We start from the raw sequence: 19,827 nt of genomic DNA, 5'->3' as shown, positions 1-19,827 counted from the left end.
CTGGCCCCAGCGATTATTTTCTGTTCGCAGACCTGAAGAAAATGCTCGCTGGCAAGAAATTTAAGACTGATGATGAAGTGGCCTATTTTGAGAAAAAAACCGAAAGAGTACTATCAGTGGCGTCTCGTGATTAAATTGACTAGTTGTGCACTTACACGGTGAACCAGCGAAACCCAAAATTTGATAAATTTCTGCTCAACATTGCAAAAGAAAGGGGCTAATTAGTGCTCGAATATTGTTTTTTTATCTAAGAATTTTAGTGGATTGACTGAACTAACTCGTGTTTCCTCATATTTCAAACATTTCTGAGTCTAATTCTTATTTTGAGCTATTTTTCATAATCGTGCGTAGTAGATTGTATATAAATTCAATATTATATTGCATAAGTTTAGATGCGTAATGGAGTGCGATACAATGTTTCTTAAACATAATATTAGAGTTTTGTTTTCAGAAACAAATTATCTTTTTAATTAAATTTTTTCTGGTGATACGGTAATGAAATTTAAATCGCAAATCAGTCGCAAAAAGGTTTTCCAATAAATTGCTCCTGATGTTGAAGCTCAAGAAGCGATTTGTTCTCAATAGCCATAATCATAAGTTTTTTCAGTCGCTCCTCTCGCTCCAAATGATGCGCAAAAACAAGTCGCCTTCCATTCCATGGCACATCGCCTGTACAATGTTCCCATGGAAGAAGAAGAATTTGCGAAAGAAAAAGAAAATATTTACAAAGCGGCTACAGTAAATGGGTGCGGGAAGGAATTTGTGGAAAGGATTCTTCGAAAACACAAACGCAAAAAATACACACTAGACATCACAACACTACAACCGGAGATAGACGACATAAAGAGAATTACGCTGCCATTCTACCCCAAAACAACGAATCTGATCAAATACACACTTAAAAGACAAGCACTACGCATAGTGTATAAAAGCGAAAATACCCTTCGTGATTTGCTATGTAACCTGAAGGACAAGATTTCTCCCGATGAGCAATCCGGGATTTATGAAATACCATGCCGAGATTGCCCTGCTGTATATATCGGGCAAACTCGTCGAAAAGTTAAGGCACGCATAAGGGAGCATAGAACGGCAGTATATAACAGCAAACCAAATGACTCAGCAGTAGCGGTACACACCACCAGCCTTGACCACAACATCCATTGGACGAAAGCAAAGCTGATAAAATACGTCCGAAAGTCAACACAACTTAACGCATGGGAATCAATGTTCATCAGCAACTCCCAGAAGCCGCTGATGAATGAAGATGATCCTCCCATCACATCATGTTTGTTCAACTTAACGGAGCTGAGAATTCAGTAACTTAACTCTTCAACCTTCGGACGACTACACAACACACGAAGACAACGAGTAATCAGTCGGACATTGTCCCTTCGCGCCCGAAACCGGTCGACATTTAAGGTAATTTAAACAATAAGTGTTTGTCTTGTCTCACGTCGCGTCTTAGTGAATGCCATCCCACTTTGTGTCACCTAGATACATTTCTTCCAGACAAGTAGAAATTTCTTTCTTAATTTCTTTCAATTATGTTGGTCATCCTAGAGCTGTAGGCCCACTTGAATCTGCACAAGTTCGTGATCTTCTGCTGCATAGATTTTTTCAACTCGTAATCGCACTTTGGGCTTTGGATAAAGAATGGTTCCAACGAAGAGGGGGTAGAAAAACATTTCCTTGTTTTTGAATTATTCGTGCAAGAGTGCAGAAAAACAATATTGAGAACATGCGTCTTACAATGAATATGATTAGCGTTTGGAAACGACTTCTTTGCGATCGCCTGGATTTCTCCTTCATCTCCTGGCATCACTCGAGCTCCATCATATGTTTGCACAACCAGCTTAGCAGGTGATACGCCAAATTGATGCAGTAAACTAAACTCATTATGAATTTATTCTGATGTTCCAGAAAACACTACCGTGGTATTTATGAAGGCGGAAACCGACATATCTTTCGTAGCCAAGAAGTTACACATGTCCTTATAGTTTCCTCTATTTACAGACGTTATACTTTCATCGTGACCTCGGAAGCTCAGCCCATGTGAACTGAGAAGACAAACTAATTCAATGAGAATGTTCATGCGTTCTCTGTTTTTCTTCACAATTGAATTAGGCTTGTTTCTTACGATTTCATTAGCATGATCTAACGCATCTTCAATGCAAGTTTTCTCAAACGTGCGGCATGTCATGCTGTTGTTGGTGTGCTCTTTGGTAGCTGAATGAGTATTTATAGCGATAGATGGATGATTCAAATCTGCATATCCTACTCTGTATAGTTCATTAAGACTTATGTCAGATGACTGTATCTTTTAAAAATTTAATTTTAATTTAATTTAAAAAATGAAAATAACAGTGTCTCTGCACTGTTTTCTGCTGGGCTCTGTAACAGCAAACAAGGCCAACAAAATAGCTTTACTCTTGTCCCTGAACCACAAAGCTACTTCGCGTCGTGAGCTGTAGCATCAAAGTTCCGTGTAACTATTTTACCGTTTCTAGCACAAGTCGTTTTTAACTTGTCCAGTTTTGGCCGCGGAAAATCCATTTTCGCAAAAAGTTGTTTCTCTTCCACAGTTCTTTTCGCAAACGGCCTTTTCAAAAACTCATCGACAATATACTGCCCAACAGTGTGATTTGTGATAATTTATCGCGAATCTCAATTGGCACACCGAAAAAAAATTGGATGAAAATTTGTCATCTGGAGTGCGCCAATCCGACTGCGAATCTAAAGCGTGGATCTTCTCACGTGCAAAGCAAAATATGCACGATACATACGCTAATACATTGGCAATTTACTAGAGCGTGTGAGCGCCGCTCTAACTGTTCACCGAAAAACTGCACAGATACTGATGTCGATGACGTAATAAATCGTCTGCGTCAAGCAAGCTATCAGAGAGCCGCTATAAAAAAGCCAAGACAGGTCTATGGTATATACTTCTAGGCGCCTTGATAAAAGCATCTCATGCAAAGCGCGCCGATTGTGGGTCTGGATCTGGGTGTCTAAACTCGGGTTGCGAGAGAATCGAGAGAGAGAGAGACTATCGATGAGGAGATCTGAATCAACCCACCACCATTCACTTCTCTTGTACACAGAGTCCACTGCACGAAATCGTTGCCAACACATTGGCAGTTTAGTTACCCGAAGCTTCAACACAATTTTATTAATCAATGTGTAGATATACGTAATTTTTGTGCACTAATCGATATGCACTGACTGGGGAGAGCATAGAATAAATGGTACAAAATAGAAACCAATATACGTAATTCTGCACAGTGCGTGGACTGGGAGAGCCGTATGTTTTTCATACTTTCCAGACATTTCATTTTTGAGCTCTAGTCTGTGCATAGCAGAGTAGGAGCGTTTCATATTTGTTTTTCTTTTAAAATATTAGGTTATGCAGTGCACGAGGTGCACATATGGACGAGACGCCACTGAGTACTAAAAAAATGGTATCGAAACGTTGCAAGATCGCTATAATCGCTGTATAACCCTTGAAGGCAATTATGTTGAATAATAAAATTGAATTTTGCAAAAAAAAATTGTTTTACTGTGTTACCTTCAGGGTCCAGCTATACAAAAACAACATTCCACAACATTGGAGTGTTGGTTGGCCACAAACTTAACTTCCTCCGCCATTTCGAGGAAGTTAAGAAGAGCTGTGCCACCCGGTTAAATCTGTTGAAAACAATTTCCAAACCGTCCCGGAGCAACAACAGAAATATCCGGCTACGTGTGGCCAAAGCTTTCATCAGCAGCCGCCACACATATGGCCTCGAATTGACGTGTTTGGCTGGAGACAAGCTCCCAAAAACTCTGGCACCGATCTACAACAAAGCACTACAGACTGTGTCCGGTCTCCTACCATCAACACCTGCTGCCTCTGTCTGCGCTGAAATTGGAGAACCTCCTTTCGAACTATTCATAGACTCGGCAATCGTAGCTAGGACTGCCAGTTTTTTGTCGAAAACCAGTGGTAGAAGGGACCACCTGACCGCCCTTAGCAACACGATCTTGCAGCGGGTGGTACATTTCAACCTCCCCCTGGTGGCAAAAGAATCCTGGTTTGGTGCGAACAACTGGAGGTTCCCAACTGTTTTCGTCGAGAACGGCATTAGGAACAACTTTCGAGCCAGGGTGAGCTCGACCGGTCTGCTAGAATATTTCAAGGCCATCATAGCAGAAAAATACCGTCTCCACGAGATCAGATATTCGGACGGCTCAAAAGGATCATCAGGGGTTGGATTTGGGGTAAGCGATAGTAATAATCGTCTAATTTACAGCAAGAAACTCGCGGACATCTGCCATGTCTTCTCGGCCGAGGTGGCCAGCATCTTCCAGGCAACCACAATTTCATCTTCCAAGCCGTTATTGATCGTCTCCGATTCGGCGACCGCCATTGATGCCATCAGTGCGACCAGGACCAAACATCCATGAGTACAGGCCATCAGGAAGTACCTATTGCCCGACACTGTGCTCATGTGGGTCCCCGGATACAACTGCATCGCAGGGAATAAAGCGACCGACCGATTTACCGGAATCGGTCACACCGGAATTGTCACCCGGGAGGTGCCGCTGGACGACGTGAAGTTGTGGATCAACAACTCTTTTCGCACCTTTTGGACCGAAAGGTGGTTAGCAGAGAGAGGACAGTTTCTCAGAAAAATCAAGGGTTCGACTGTCAGGTTCAACGACGAAAAAATTATAGGAGGTTGTGTTCAAGACACGACCGCATTGTTGACGTAGAACTGCGCTGTAGTTTAATTCAAGTCGCTTGTTTAAAACTGCGATTATTATTTGATAATGCTACGAAAATTTAGTAATAATCATTCTACCAGTTTGGTCACCCTGAAATGTTTTTTGTTTTTTTTTGTGAGTGTTTTCATCCTTAGTGGAGAAAGTTTTCCTACCGTCATGTGAAACCAAATCACTGACAAAATTCCAGAACATTTATTTTCTTGGTGAGCTGACGAGAGCCTAGCTTGATGATTCCCCACACAATTGTGTAGCTTAGAACCTTAATGGAATGGCTTAAGTTTGATACTATGATTGCAATGCTAGAGACATTAGCGAGTCAGTAATTAGGTCGCGTCTACAGCTCAATCCGAAACGAAAGGCGCAAAAAAAAGGAAGAACAAGCGATGTCCATTGTTTCGTATCTAGAACGATACTGAAAGTTTGCCTTTCCTTCCTTTCCTTGTTGAATTAAAGAGACTTTAAACTTCTTCAGTTCATTCGTCTCTAGCCTTCAAAAAGGCCCTTGGAAAACTTTACTCTTTCCTCATACTACTCCTCCACCCCCATTGCCTTGAGAAAATCATTCGCCGTTCAGCTCGCTTAGCAACGGTGTTGTCCAGTCGGTGTCCTCACGAAGCATGAAGTTTACCTCAGCGAGATCCACTGTTTATACTCTAGGCGAATATTCCCCTTCTTCTTTTCCTTTATTCACGGAGACTTTACATCTTACGATTTCCCCTTCGTTGCTCGCCGATAAGTTGCTCGTTATAGACAGCTCTGTTCGGGAAAACACACAAATGTACAGAACAAATGTGTAAGGAAATGGGAATGCTTCCAATTTTCATCAATTTGAACCATATACAGACTATGGGATTGTAATGTATAGCATATCAAACAAATTTTAGGGAATTTCCGATTCGTTTGGTATGTAAACCGCCAGAATCCGTTCACGGCAAAAATAGTTATTAATGTTAACTTCATTTCGTAAAAACGTGGCCTGTTTTCTGATTTGGCACCCTTAGTGAAAGACGTAGATCTACGTCAAAAAGAATGAGAGAACAACGAATCCTGTACAGACTGAGGACCGGTCACTGCTCGGTTTCACACGGATTCAACAGAGGACCTTTCCATCTACTCGGCGACCACTGCCAAGTTCACAACTTAGTCGAACACTTCCTGTGTGGTTGCCCCAAATACGATGATCTGTGAAATATCCATGGAATTAGTGGGAGTATACGAGATGTCTTGAGCGACGATTCAGCGAGAGTAGCAGCGCTTTTCTGCTACTTAAAAGATGCCGAACTATTTTTCAAGATTTAGTGTCTGAACAATGGATCAGTCAAGAAGATCCTTGTTCCTTCCCCTCCACGATGAAGGGGAATGAGAACACTTCGGTACCTTCAATGGCACGGCTTCCTCTCCATTGGCCTGAAGCCATGGTTCGAGGACATCCTTGCCATTTGGTCCAGCAAGCAAACAGCATGTTTATTTTTTGTCAAATTATTTTTTGAAAATGGTTTTTATATGTGTTTGTGTCATTTGAAGTCCAACTTTTATGTAATAATTTTATGTGCAATAATTTGATCTCAAAACTTGCGGCAATGCCATCGATGAAGAGGCGAACCAGCCCAGGAGGCTGAAAACCTCTCAAATAAATAATAAAAGAATAAAAGAAATAGAATATCAACATGGTACAATTGAGCTTGATGTTGTTTTTTTTTCAAAAGTTGGAATCAAAACGTAATTTTTTTTTGTTTTCCCGAAAGATTATGCGTAAGAACATTGTTTTATGAAGAAAAGTGAAAATTGTCAAATAGTACATGGGACAACTATGCGTAGAACGGCAGTATAGACATGTTTTTGAACATTTCATGTACGAATCACAAAAATGAAACGACGTTATCGTAGAATTGAGGAAATTTCCTACAAGAATCATGAGTTGAATAATGTTTTAGGTACGGTACTTAACCCCCGTGTAAAACAATAATCAGGTGTACTCTGCTGTCTCTGACTCACTTTCGTCATTTTTACGATACCATATTAATATTTCTAAGGCTCTCAATGTCGGTGTGTGTGATATAGGAAAAAGCCTTCAATCAAGCAGCATTTCACCGAAAATGTTACTGCTTTTGAGAACTAAATTTACGACTGCTCTCTGGACCTTTTTATCACATTTATTTATTTATTTTGGCTTAACGTCTTTACAACATGGCCTGATTCACAATTTTCCTCCAACTAACTCGGTTCGTGGCTATCTCTCTCCAATTCCGCGGGCACCCCGTGCTCACCATGTCATGCTCCACTTTGTCTAACCACCTTGCTCGTTGTGCTCCTCGTCGTCTCGTATCAGTCGGATTCCCGAGAACACCATTTCTGCAGGATAGTTGTCCGACATTCTTGCAACATGTCCTGCCCAGCGTATCCTTTCAGCTTTGATCACTTTCTGGATACTGGGTTCGCCCGTGAGTTGCGTGAGCTCATGGTTCATCCTTAGCCTCTATACGCCGTCCTCCTGTACTCCGCCGAAGATGGTTCACACCGTTCAAACTCCGAGTTCTCGCAGGTCCTCTTCGAGTATTGTCCATGTTTTGTGCCTGATAACGACAACCGGTCTTATGAGCGTTTTGTACAGTGAACATTTCGCACGACTACTAAGTATGTTTTGCCTTATGTGTTTGTGGAGACCATAGTAGGTACGACTCCCATTGATAATGCGTCTCCGGCTGGTATCATTGAGCCATTGAACCAAGGTAGACAAATTGATCCCCTACATCGAACTCATCGCCGTCGATCGTTACACTACTACCTAATCGGGTCCTGTCGTGCTTGGATCCGGAAGCCAGCATGTATTTGGTTTTAGACGCATTGATTTTGAGTCCAATTCTCTCTGCTTTGTGCTTAAGTCTGGTGTAATGTTCAGCTACTGTCTCAAATGTTCTGCCAACAATGTCTACGTCATCAGCTAAGCAGATGAATTGACTGTATCTATTGAAAATCGTTAAAAGTTAAACAAGTTAAACGCCGCACGCCTCATAACAGCCTCTAGCCCAATGTTGAACAGTAGGCAAAAGAGACCATCACCTTGTCGAAACCCCTTGTGAGACTCGAATGAATCAGATAATCAACCCGATATTCGCACACAGCACTGTATTCCATCCATCGTAGCCTTAATCAGTCTTGTCAAACATGAAAAAGTCACTCGCCGGGCAGAAATTTTAGTCGAATGAGGAGATCATCGCCGCCACGGAGACCTACTTTGCAGACCTTGAGAAAACGTATTTTTCAAATGGATTAAAGAAATCCGCCACTTTTCCATTTTTTTTTTGTTTTTTGTAGGCTAAGTACTTATCGGACTGCCAATGTAATGTAATCCATGTTAGGGAATGTCCGATAAAGCCATCAATCCTCGTTCGGACTCGAACTTGCTACGAGAGAACCAAGGAGCAGTATTTTTATTTCTTTTTTTTTTTAGAAATATCGTAAAATCCTCATTGCCACTATGAACTGACTGAGCAGGAGCCTTCGTTTTTGTTTTTTCACCATTACTTTTAGTCAACCTTTTGGGGCTCGTTTGAGCTGTCTTATGGTGCACTATTAGTTGCCATTGAAGCTCCATCCATTATCGAAGGTACATGATTCCAATTGATAAAACATCGTTGATACTGATTCTGTGATGCACTGTTCCTAAATCCAATCATTAAACTGTTATAACAATAATTCAATATAAACAGTAGATTTGGCAATGTTTTAGTATGTAAACAAGTTGAATGAATTGGAATCCATAATCGAATGAATTACAGTAATTATAGGTCGTTTATTTCTTCTCCTGTTCTTCTGTTCGTGTTTTGGCGACAATCTTCAGCTCTTTTTTCCTCTGTAATTTTAAAATTTATGTAAGAACAAACTTACATAAATTTTAAAATTACTTCCTGAAGATATGTCATCGAATCTGTATATCATGAAAATTCATCTATTTATTGTATATGTACGGTAATGGTTTGCCGGAAATGTTCCGGTCTAAAACTCACGATGTCGGACACGAATGTAACAATAGAGAAATACTTTTCGGATAGCCTTTAACAAAGATGTTAACTCGATGAACTCTCAATGTAAATTGAGAGCAATTTATTCCTCTTGGTTCTTTCTTCCACAACGTATGATTGACAATGCATGAATGTGTGTGTGTGTGTTTCTTCTCTTTCTCAGCTGTCATAATGTATAAGGTAAGTGTATAGTTAAGGTAAGTACATTTTTATATTGATTTCGTGTTGTTTTCATTCTAGGTTTTAATCTACGACAAGATGAGACAACTGGCTTCTTACTCTTCTTCCTCGTACAAAAACGAAGCCATGACATGATGATACCAGAGTTGCCAAATATTATAAAATTTCGGATTTCTTAAATTTCTGTTTTTATGAATCGTAACATTTGGTTGGTGCAAATTTAATGATTTTGCATATTTGATAGTATCAACCATATTTTTCATATTTACGACCTAGAGCTAACAACTCTGCCATCTGCAAAGTGAATGATGAGACTTTCCATTTCTTCTTAGCAATGGAAATTATATTCCGAAATATGAAATCGCATTACGGACCTAACGAAGCTAAATTGATAAATGAGTGTTTTGCCGTTCACTTTACTCCATTGTGAAAAAACACATACATAAACTTGCATATAATTCCTTCACATTTTCTTTAAGCTAAATATCGTAATATTCATCAAATTCACCATTTCTAAATTCAATACAGATCTAACGCTATTTATTTCCATTGGCAACACTGAAAAATTCGGCTTTGTTTACAAAATCAGAACGAACAGAAATCAGAAATCAGAACGACTGACAGAAATTTGGTCCGCAAAAGACCCCCTATTGTCTGATCTTATCTTAGGTTTTAATTGGCGATCTAACGCAAAACGAAAACGATCGGTGAGACATATGGATTTTGTTTTTGAACTAAGAAAATGATGCTAATGTAACCTAAAACTCAAAAACAAATCACGTATATTTTACTTCCGGGCTTTCCAAGGTAGTTCTCATATGCAGGAATCGTGCATTTTTCTACTTGTGTTTGATTGTGCTCTCGAATTTCCTTCTTTAATTCAACCATTGTCAACATTTTTATAGTTTTCACTACTGAAAGAGGTAAATAAATAACATGTTATATATATAAAATTGCGCAGAATTAAATTTTTTACAAACACATCGCAATCAAATAATCTTTTATGATTATAACATTGTAATTTATGGAAAGAACTACAAACCTTCCATAAGCTCACATGGCAAAATTTAAAACCATCATCACTTTCACCGCAGCGCCGCCTAGGTGTAGATTTGTACGTTAGATCGCCAATAAAGGTAAGGTTTTTTTCTTTTCATTCTAGGGTAAGGTAAGTATGGTGTAAGGATCCACAACAGTATATATTGTATATATTCGCATTTTTTCCCTGTAAATGTGAATTACCTTGGATTGTATTAAGTATGACATTAAAGAACAGATGCCAATATTCGTTTTATTGTTTAATTCCGATAGTATCCAAAGTGCACCAAGCAAGAATTTTTATCAATGTTTTGTACTGAGAAACGAAGGTCTCATCGGTTGCGCTATTGTGGCTATTCTATACATAAAATAGTCAACACCCGCGCTTGAATACAATAGTCGACCATTCCAAGAGTTGGTCCCGTGTAACAAATACACTTCTAATCTTATTGCTTCCGCTATTTTTGTTTCTCTGGGTTACTCGCTGATTTCTAAGCCATAAAATTGTTCAGTTCTTTCACGTGCTTCCCGTTTTATATTTGCAGTGAACTAAGTGTCTTGAAATACTCAGTTTGGTATCGAAAGGTCTGTTACAAAAATGACAGTAAAGTGTCACCCCATCTAGTTGGTGCAATTTGAGATGCTTCGCATAGTTGCTCCGATCCGAGAAACACTTGTTGCAGTGTTCGCATTTGTGTGGCTTATAATCGATGTGTCGGAGAAAATGAGCGCGCCATTGGTCCTTTCTAGTGAACACTTTGCCACATAATTCACAGTTGAAGCCCTCAAAATATGGATCGTCCTTGGCGTGCATGGAACTGTGTCTGTTCAGCTGAAATCTACGTTCGAATTTTTTTCCACACTTGGAGCAAACGTGAGGTTTGAGGACCTCCACCAAGTTCAGCATTCGATTGTGGCGGCGGACGTGTCTGTGCAGATCTCCTGATGAGATGAAATCACTCTTGCAGTCTTCGAAAGGGCATTTGAATGGTCGTTCCCCGGTGTGTATTCTTATATGTCGTGTCAAATCACCAGTTCGAGTGAACGTACGATCACAATGGGGACAGACGCGTCGTTTCCTACTCTTAATATCACTTTCTGCCGGAGAAGAATCGTTCTCATAATTTTTGTTGTTACAAGACATCAATTTGCTCTCCTGCTGTTCCTTTTTTGCTTTTGCTACTATCGTTATCACCACCTTCGGTCGCTTCTTCGGTCTCTCCAACACTGACTCATCTTCTACTGCTGGTGAGGACAGCAGTAAGGGTATTAGTTTTCGCTTGGTTCTGGGTGAGACTATTGCGGTTGGTTTGACAGGGCTCTTCACGGAAGAGGTGGCCGACCTGGTCACACGTGGCCCACCATTCTTGACAAAGGAGGGCATGTTAATTTCACGGCAAAGAGGATCTGAGAAGATTGGAAAGAAAGAACGCTGCAGAATTGTGTTAAAAATAATGCTATTGAAAGTTCTAATCGACTTCTTTATCCAAAATTTTAATCTGTTTTTGAACAGAACTTGGAGTATAATCTCACCTGCGGTATTAAGTCATTGGGGTAATTCCGAATAGTTCCGCAACGAGTGGATACAGCTTAAGAGAGCAGCTTTGGCAAACAAACGAAGCACTGTCTTCCAACTTTTTTTCTGTTGCAAGATCTCGTTATTTTGGATAAAGTTTATTCATAGACAAAACATTTGCATACTTAGAACACATTGCCCATTTGCACATCATGGTAGAGATCGATATAGCAATTTAGTTTCCTAAGCGTATTTCTGTACATTTACTTGCTCGTTTCTTTCTTTGTTTTTAAGAGGATTTAAACTTTGCAGTTCATTCGCCTCTAATTTGCTCCAAGGCGCCTAGAAGTATATCCTAAGGTGGGCCAACTTGCTAAAATCACTCTTCAGCCATCTTGAGAGTCTACTGTGTTTTGTTGGTAAACAAAGCACAATACGCCTGTGCCCAAGCTCGCTCATGATCAGTCTGTCTCTTTCACGCTTCAAGCAAATAATTTCCCTTCTGCTTTCTTCCGTACTGTTTTCATATACCGCTCCCCTAACCAACTTAGTGACGAAATGGCCTCACCTAGTACCATAGACCCGTCTTGATTTGCTCGAAACGAACCACCTGTCAATTCCAGCTCCTTGAAACAAACCAAGGAGCTGGAATTGACAGGTGGTTCGTTTTCGACAGTATGAGGATAAGGCATGGAAGATGCGAGGGGATAAAAAATGACAGCGACTATTTTTGTTTATAAACAAAGCAGGTCTAATTTTTATGCTACATAGCGGTCCACACCAACATATACATACGCTGGGCCGGTTTCAATCGAACTAGCTGTTGTGTCTCACAACCCGCACGATCAGGTGAGTCTCCAGCTAAAGCAGCAGTCGCCGGGAAACGATATGCATGGATATCTACAGCGTATCGCTATCACTCAATTCTAATGGGTCGCCAACGACTAATTCCACCAAATCGAATGGAACTTAAAGCAGTACGGCACAAGCCCGCCGGTAGTGACCCTTTCATATACCCACTAGCAAAGGTCCCACAATCGCTGATTTGCCTATCCCAGCAGCAACAGCAACAACCCTCACGTTCCGTAAAACAGCAATGCAGACAACAACTTGCAGCAGTCACCGAAACACAACAATGATGCTAACAGCGTAAACAAAACCAACGTTTATGCGCAGCAAACACATAGCGGTATGCACTCATCATTGCATGCCATTTGTTATCCTCTTTCTCGGAAAACTCTAGCCGTTCGTTTGGTCGCTGTCAATTCGAACTCAAGTAATGGCTGAACAGCAGTTCTGACATAACGTTCCACCACAGCAGTGGAACTCCATACAATTCACTAACTAAAAAGTGTCCACATTTTCATCGCTTGTTTACGTGAAGAATATAAATTTTTCAGGCACACTTGATTTGAGTGTGTATGGATTTCTACACTGAGAGAAATAATTAGTAAATATAACGAATTTTTTGGTAAATACTACCAATCTATAGTCATTTTCGACCGTACTAATAAACACATATGTCAAGCAGAACAATGATTCGGAAGCCCAATATCGGCTACATTTTCGTGCCGAAAATGCACGTATCAGAATTATATCCTTATTATACATCCGTATTGCCTTATAGGAACAATGAAAATGGTTAATACGCGCTTTTCTCACCAATTTTCAGATATGACAATATCCAAGCTTACTAATGTTATCGAGTAAAATATACTAATCTCTGGTAGGGATGCGGGTTTGTTGACAATATGTACAAAAAATTTGTACATTCTACTAATTTTGCATTACCAAATGTATTTAGAATGATAAGATGGGAAGGTTGATATAAACATGTTTATAATTAAATAAGTTTATTCAAATATTAAAATTGCCCTTCTTTAATTATTCAGTGCAATATTATCGAAATTTGATAGAGAAATTAAAAAAGGAATGTTTTTTTCAATATTTTTCTGAGATGGTTATTAAAATTATTTATTGAATTAGTATTTAATTTCTGAGTTTGTTTGAATGACCGACTGAAGTTGATCCATAGAAGAATAAGAATTCATTTGATATGTCGATTTTTGAAATCGACTCAATGGTTGAAAAGTTATGACGTTTTGGAAGAAATCTTACTTACTTAATCATCAATAGACCCCAGTGGCACGTGCTGTACACAAAAGTCGTCTCCATTCACATGAAATTTATATTTTTTCCCAATTGGGAACTTTCTAACTTTTTTTAAGGATCAACATATCATATCTTTCTATTAATCCGCAAACATGCCTAGTAGTTACTTAAAAAACCAAACTCATAAACGACAAAAAGAGTCTTCGATTGTATATTTTTTATATATTTTTTACAGTTTTACAGTACACATTCACTTATTGGCGCTTTTTAATTGGCGGTTCTTTGCTAGTCTTTGAGTGTTAAACTCAAAAAATGAAGGCACTGTATAAAAGTTTTTAGTTTTGCAGTTTGTTTGACAAATATTTTAGTTTAAAAATATATAGAAATAAATATACAAATATAAAGTGAATTATATCACATCCACTATTCAAGAAAGTTGATGATACTTTTATTTTCTAGCATCAATTCAAATGCAGTAATCCTAATTATGATTATGGCCGCACTAAAAGACATGAAAAACAACAAGAAAAACGCAAACTTTGAAATTTGTGAACTATTGCAGTATTACTTCAGCCATTCCATGCCAAAATGATATAGTGGTTTTCGTATTTTCGTGAAAATTGGTAGCTTGTTTTCGTTATGATAAAACATTGAACCTGTATTTTTTTTTTGTGATTCGATTTTTTTCACTTTTCCCAAAAATGACTTTTATCAAAAAGTCATAACATTCGAACCACTAAGCCGATTCAGATGATCGACACATCAAATTGAAGTTAATTAGCTAGTCTTTTATCAAACTTACAAGAAATTTGAATTTTATTTTCGTAATTATTAATTGTATCCATTTTTTTATAGTTCACATGGTTTCGGCACCAACGGCGCTATAATTTTCATTTTTTTTTTGAAAACTGAGGATTTTTTACACATTTACATTTTTTACTCAGAATCAGATGTGTTCTTTTTTTCTTTTTTGAGTTATAATTTTAACCGAGATGATCGATTTATCAAATTAAAGCCAATGAGCTAGAATTTTTAGGAAAAATGATGCACTTGCGAAAAAATCAATTATGCTTTCGTGATTAATAATTGTATCGTTTTTTTTATAGTTTACATGGTTTAGAGACCAAGGGTGCTCTATTTTTTATATTTTTTTCGTGAAACCTTCACTTAACACAGTAAAAAATCAGATGGATGTTCTTTTTCGTTTTTGAGTTATGATTTTTCAAAGTTAACATGTTTTTAAGCTTCGTTCGATCATCCTATGCGATAAGACTATTTATATGCGTATAGAATTCCCCTTTTTGCAAGTGTGAAATTATTGACTTCATTTAACTATGTCGATTATCTGAATCAGTTCAGTAGATCAGAAGTCATGAATTTTTGAAAAACGTAATTTTTGGAAAAAAGGAGAAAAATGATTTGAACACATTTTGGATGTTAAAAAATCCTCAGCTTTAGAGAAAAAATATAAAAAAAATATTGCGCCCTTGGACAATGAAAAAACAATTACATAAAAAACAAATACGACCAATAATTAAGGAAACAAAATTATCTTTTCTTGCAAGTATAGTATTTTTTTTTAAAGAATAGCTAACTGGCCAATTTGATATGTCGTTCATCTGAATCGGTTTAGTAGTTCAAAAGATATGAGTTTTTGAAAAAAGTTATTTTTGAAAAAAAGGGGAAAAACTAGATTTTTCGAACCACCCTAAAATGGAATGGGATCTAACATTTTGCGATAAGGAACAAAACTACTAATTTACACGAAAATCTGAGAATGGAATATATATAACACTAAAAAAATACAGTTTGGTGTTAATTCCCCGGCAACTAAAAAGCTGATTATTAGAAATTAATTGATGTTAACTTTTCATTACCTTGTAAATTCTAGATACAATACCAACAGAGGGTATTGGAAAAAAATATTTTTTTTCAGAAATCATATTTTTATGTTGTTTTTTAAGCGTACATACGTCACCTAGTCGTATAATTATTGTATCATTCAATTTATTTCGATGAGAATATTTTAAAATATTTCAACTGATGCTCTTGCCACATTTTAATTTTTTTTTATTCAATGTCCAGTTTCTATGGCGAAGCTTGTCATTATTGGTGAAATACGACCATAAAGGTTGTTATGGATAGCACAGCAAGTTATGATTACAATACATATGGGTTTATTTTGATAATGCAAATATTAACGACATTATACATAAACCGATAAAAATGGATTATAATATTTGTCCACAGGACTTTCAGCGTCTATATATATATATATATTTTATTCAATTTTCAGTTTGTAATTTCTATCCCATTCGCCGTGTTTATCATGATGATGCTAACATTAATAACATTATATACGAACCTCCCACCTTATATATGACGTCTCCCACCGTTTTAGAAACATCTTAACATTATGTTCAATTTTTAGAGCGTAACATCTGTCAATTTTTTCACTGTTTACATTTTCTTGCCACAAATCGTTGCCACTTTTTTCTCTCATGTTCCACTTCTCTTCTCTGGTTCCACCTTATTATACCGCCTTGGTTTGTTTGAAACATGAACGTCAAATAGGGAGACCTGTTCCCAATTTATTTGATAAATATTGTGAATTACGTTATAAACGTTACGGTTTAAAATACTGAAAGAACTGAAAGTAAACGACTGTCGCTTTAGGGAGGACCACGGTATGGAAGGTCGAAGAAATTGAATTTATTTTTTTCACATTTTTAGGACGCTTATGCCCCCAGAAATGTTGTCCTGAAAGAATTTTCCCATATTTGATTTCGGTGCAAAGTTACAGGCAAAAGTATGGGGTCACCTCAAAGGATATACAGGGTTTTCCATTTCGGGCTTCCGAAAGTATACAGCCCTGCGCTGACAACCGTTTGACATAGCTGTCAACCAAAGCGTCATATCGTTAGTTGAATGTCTGCCATTTTACAATATGGATCGTTTTAGCATCCCACAACGTGTTAATTTTGTTAAATTATGCTATAAAAATGATGAAAAACCGGCAAATGTTTTTCGAGCATTACGGACGGATTTTGGTCGTCATGGACGGCCTACAGAGCACACAATCGCCAATGTAGTGCGTAAATTCGAACAAACTGAATTTTGCATTTGAACTTGCACCTACATCCATATAAAGTCCAACTGGTACAAAAAATTAGAGCGTCGTGACCATGGAATGCGTCGGGCATACGTCGATTGGGTGAACGAACAACAGCAGCAAAATGCTGAATTTTCGCATCAAATTTTCTTCAGCGATAAGGCACATTTCGAGCTCGGTGGCAAAATTTCCGTATATGAGGCTCAGAAAATCCACACGTGATTGTTGAGAGGCCATTGCATCCGCCAAAAGTCACTGTTTGGTGCGCATTATGGTCTGGTGGAGCCATCGGGCCGTATTTCTTTGAAAATGAGGACGGCGAGACGGTAACTGTGAATGGTGAGTGCTATGGCCGCATGTTCACCGATTTTTTTTGCCACAAATTGAAGATATGGATACGGATGACATGTGGTTTCAGCAGGACGGCGCCAGGTGCCACACAACGCGACCGAACATGGCCATATTGCGAACGAAATTTGAGGGACGCATAATTTCGCGTTTTGGTGATGCTAATTGGCCGTCCAGATCATGCGATTTGAACCCGCTAGACTTTTTTTTGTGGGGTTATGCGAAAGACCGTGTCTATACCAACTCTCCGCAAACTCTTGAACATTTGAAAGACAACATTCGTGAAGTTATGACCGAGATACCGCACCATATGTGCCGAAAAGTCATCGAAAATTACCTGTTCCGGATCAAGGTGTGCGAGGAAGCCCTAGGTGGACATTTGAATGATGTTGTATTTTACACATAATGGCATAAACCAAACTATAATTTGAAATAAAAGTTTCATCGAAATTCGAATTCTAAGTGTGTTTTATTTCAATTTACTTTCGGAATTTAAAGATGGAAAACCCTGTAGTATTGCTCTACGAATTTTTAAACGCATTTTTCTTGAAATCGATATCTCAGAATCTTGATTGTTTAGGCTCAATTGGTTTACCAACATGAATCAAATTATTTAAAGCGTTACATAGCTGTTTTCTGATATCTTATTTTTTGATTTTGTATGAACTTCATAACAGCATTTTTCATGAAAAATAATTCATTTTTAGCGAAAAAATTTAATTCATTTTTAGCTTCAAAATATTAATTGGAATTCATTCTGCGACATCCCGTTGCTTCAGAAATGATAACACCAGCAAGGTACCGATTATCAGACCGCATCTACGCATTTAGCTGTCAACAGCGTAATAATCATTATATGGGCACACAAAAAACGGAAACTGCATTTTCAAATACAGTATAACCCCGATTATCCGCGAAATAATCTGGCTAGGCCACCGCCGATAACGCGATAAAGGTCTAAAAATGAAGTGCTAACACGAGAAAAGGTTATTTCAACGCGAAAAGTATGTTTTATTAATATAGAAATCATTAAACTGTCCATTTGTAAGGGGTTGTACATCAGTGGTCCGATAATGTGTAATTCATGACAAAAAATAAGAGAGCAAGCTCCCACCTCTCACTGACAAATTTCGGGAAACTCTATAGAATTACTATGGAACTCGCTTTCGCGGATAAACCGCATCGCGGATAATCGGGGTTCTACTGTATACCTTAAACAATAACCATTCACATAGAACGTTACGGAAAAGAACGTCCACATTCCGTCAACGTCTCCATCAATTCACATATGCAGTCAATGCTTACGACAGCACGGTCGCGTCAAATGTCAAACGAATGGTTTATTTAATGTTGTTCATAGTGTCGACACCTACAACTGTTCTGAATTACAATGCCCTCTTCCGCATGCCTAGAATCAGTTCTAAATTTTGAAAAAATCAATGAAAATCATTGAATATTACTATTTAAATGCTTAAAACATGTGGTTCTGACCATTATTCAACAATAATAATATATAGACTGTTCTTCTCAGCTAGTCGCGAATGAATTTGACTGAAAAATTTGAAACTGGGAGATATGATAAAACCAACTGGGAGATAAAAAATGCAACCAAAATTGAAACAAAAATCAAGACACAAAGCCCAGACAAAAACCCAACGAGCCGTCCGTCTCCGTCAATTATTCTTTTCTACGAATCCTGCCGGTTGTTTTCGTTGAATGTATGCTGACGGGTCGTTACGTTGCCGATGTATGTAAATGTTTTCGTGAGAATTGCATGGGAGAATAATTGACATAACGCGACGTGCCGTGAACGTAATATGGATGTTGTATGTGAATCGCACTTAATTGACGGAAACGGACGGTTCGTTGGGTTTTTGTCTGGGCTTTGTGTCTCGTCTGTTGTTTTGATTTTGGTTATATATTTTATGCCAATATATCTCTTTGTTTCAGATTTCGAAGTCAAAATTGTTCGCGACAAATTGAGAAAAACAGTCTATATATTATTTCTGTTGAATAAGGGTTGGGACAACGGGGTCTAACCATTTAAATAATATAATTCAATGATTTTAATTGATTTTTTTCTAAATTTAGGACTGGTTCTAGGCATGCTGATTCGAAAGTACAGGTTATCTTCAGTGACGAAAAAAAGTTCAATTTGGAAGGTCTTGATGGTTTCAACCAGGGGTATGACTAAAACGTGAAATCCCTCATATTGCCAGTGTACCCAATATTGCTGCGGTTCACTGACATTTTGGTTCTGTCAATTACTTTTGTTTACAACTCGGTCCGGTTGTATAGTCGAATAGTGGCTAACTTTAAACTCCATGTTAACTGTGAACACCTCCACGTGAAACCGAAAAATGAAAATCGCTCATGCAGTCAGAAATAAAGCATACTATCTTCGTGATTTCAACGATTTCAATCCTCGCAAATGATATGTTGGTAAACAAATGACGTCATATTGATTTTGGGTAGCCCAGCCGGGTGCTATGATTGGTGCTAGGATCGTTAGCAAAATCTCAAGCAGAACTGTCAGTGGGATACCCAATTCAGGTGAAAACAAAGGGAAAATGTCAGTGGGATACTCGATATGTTGGCTCCTGTCAGTTCAATAGGGGTTCACTAAAGACGTCACCCAGGTGGGGTAGCCTATATTCAATTGATGTCTAACCCTTGGTTTCAACAGGTACTCTTGAACTAAGACAAGACCAGACAACTGGCTTCTTACTCTTCTT

The 19,827-nt window shown here is 38.2% G+C and overlaps 1 protein-coding gene across 2 annotated transcripts; it reads right to left on the bottom strand.

Annotated features, from left to right (window-relative positions):
- Positions 1-8,929: 8,929 nt before the first annotated feature.
- Positions 8,930-11,832, bottom strand: LOC129767584 (gastrula zinc finger protein XlCGF42.1-like). 2 transcript variants are annotated; one of them, XM_055768624.1, is made up of 3 exons: positions 11,706-11,832; positions 11,538-11,646; positions 8,930-11,436 (listed from the first exon to the last, which is right to left on the bottom strand). In XM_055768624.1, the coding sequence occupies exon 3, from the start codon at positions 11,386-11,388 to the stop codon at positions 10,522-10,524; it is 867 nt and encodes a 288-aa protein (XP_055624599.1). In that variant the 5' UTR covers positions 11,389-11,436; positions 11,538-11,646; positions 11,706-11,832; the 3' UTR covers positions 8,930-10,521. The 2 variants fall into 2 exon arrangements, with proteins under 2 accessions (XP_055624599.1, XP_055624600.1); XM_055768625.1 differs by having other exon boundaries at positions 8,930-11,411.
- Positions 11,833-19,827: the final 7,995 nt, after the last annotated feature.

The sequence above is a fragment of the Toxorhynchites rutilus genome, chromosome 2 (genome assembly GCF_029784135.1).
Source record: "Toxorhynchites rutilus septentrionalis strain SRP chromosome 2, ASM2978413v1, whole genome shotgun sequence".
Lineage (NCBI taxonomy): Eukaryota > Metazoa > Arthropoda > Insecta > Diptera > Culicidae > Toxorhynchites > Toxorhynchites rutilus.
Note: the sequence above shows the minus strand (reverse complement) of the source record. Positions and strands in the feature narration are given on the sequence as shown.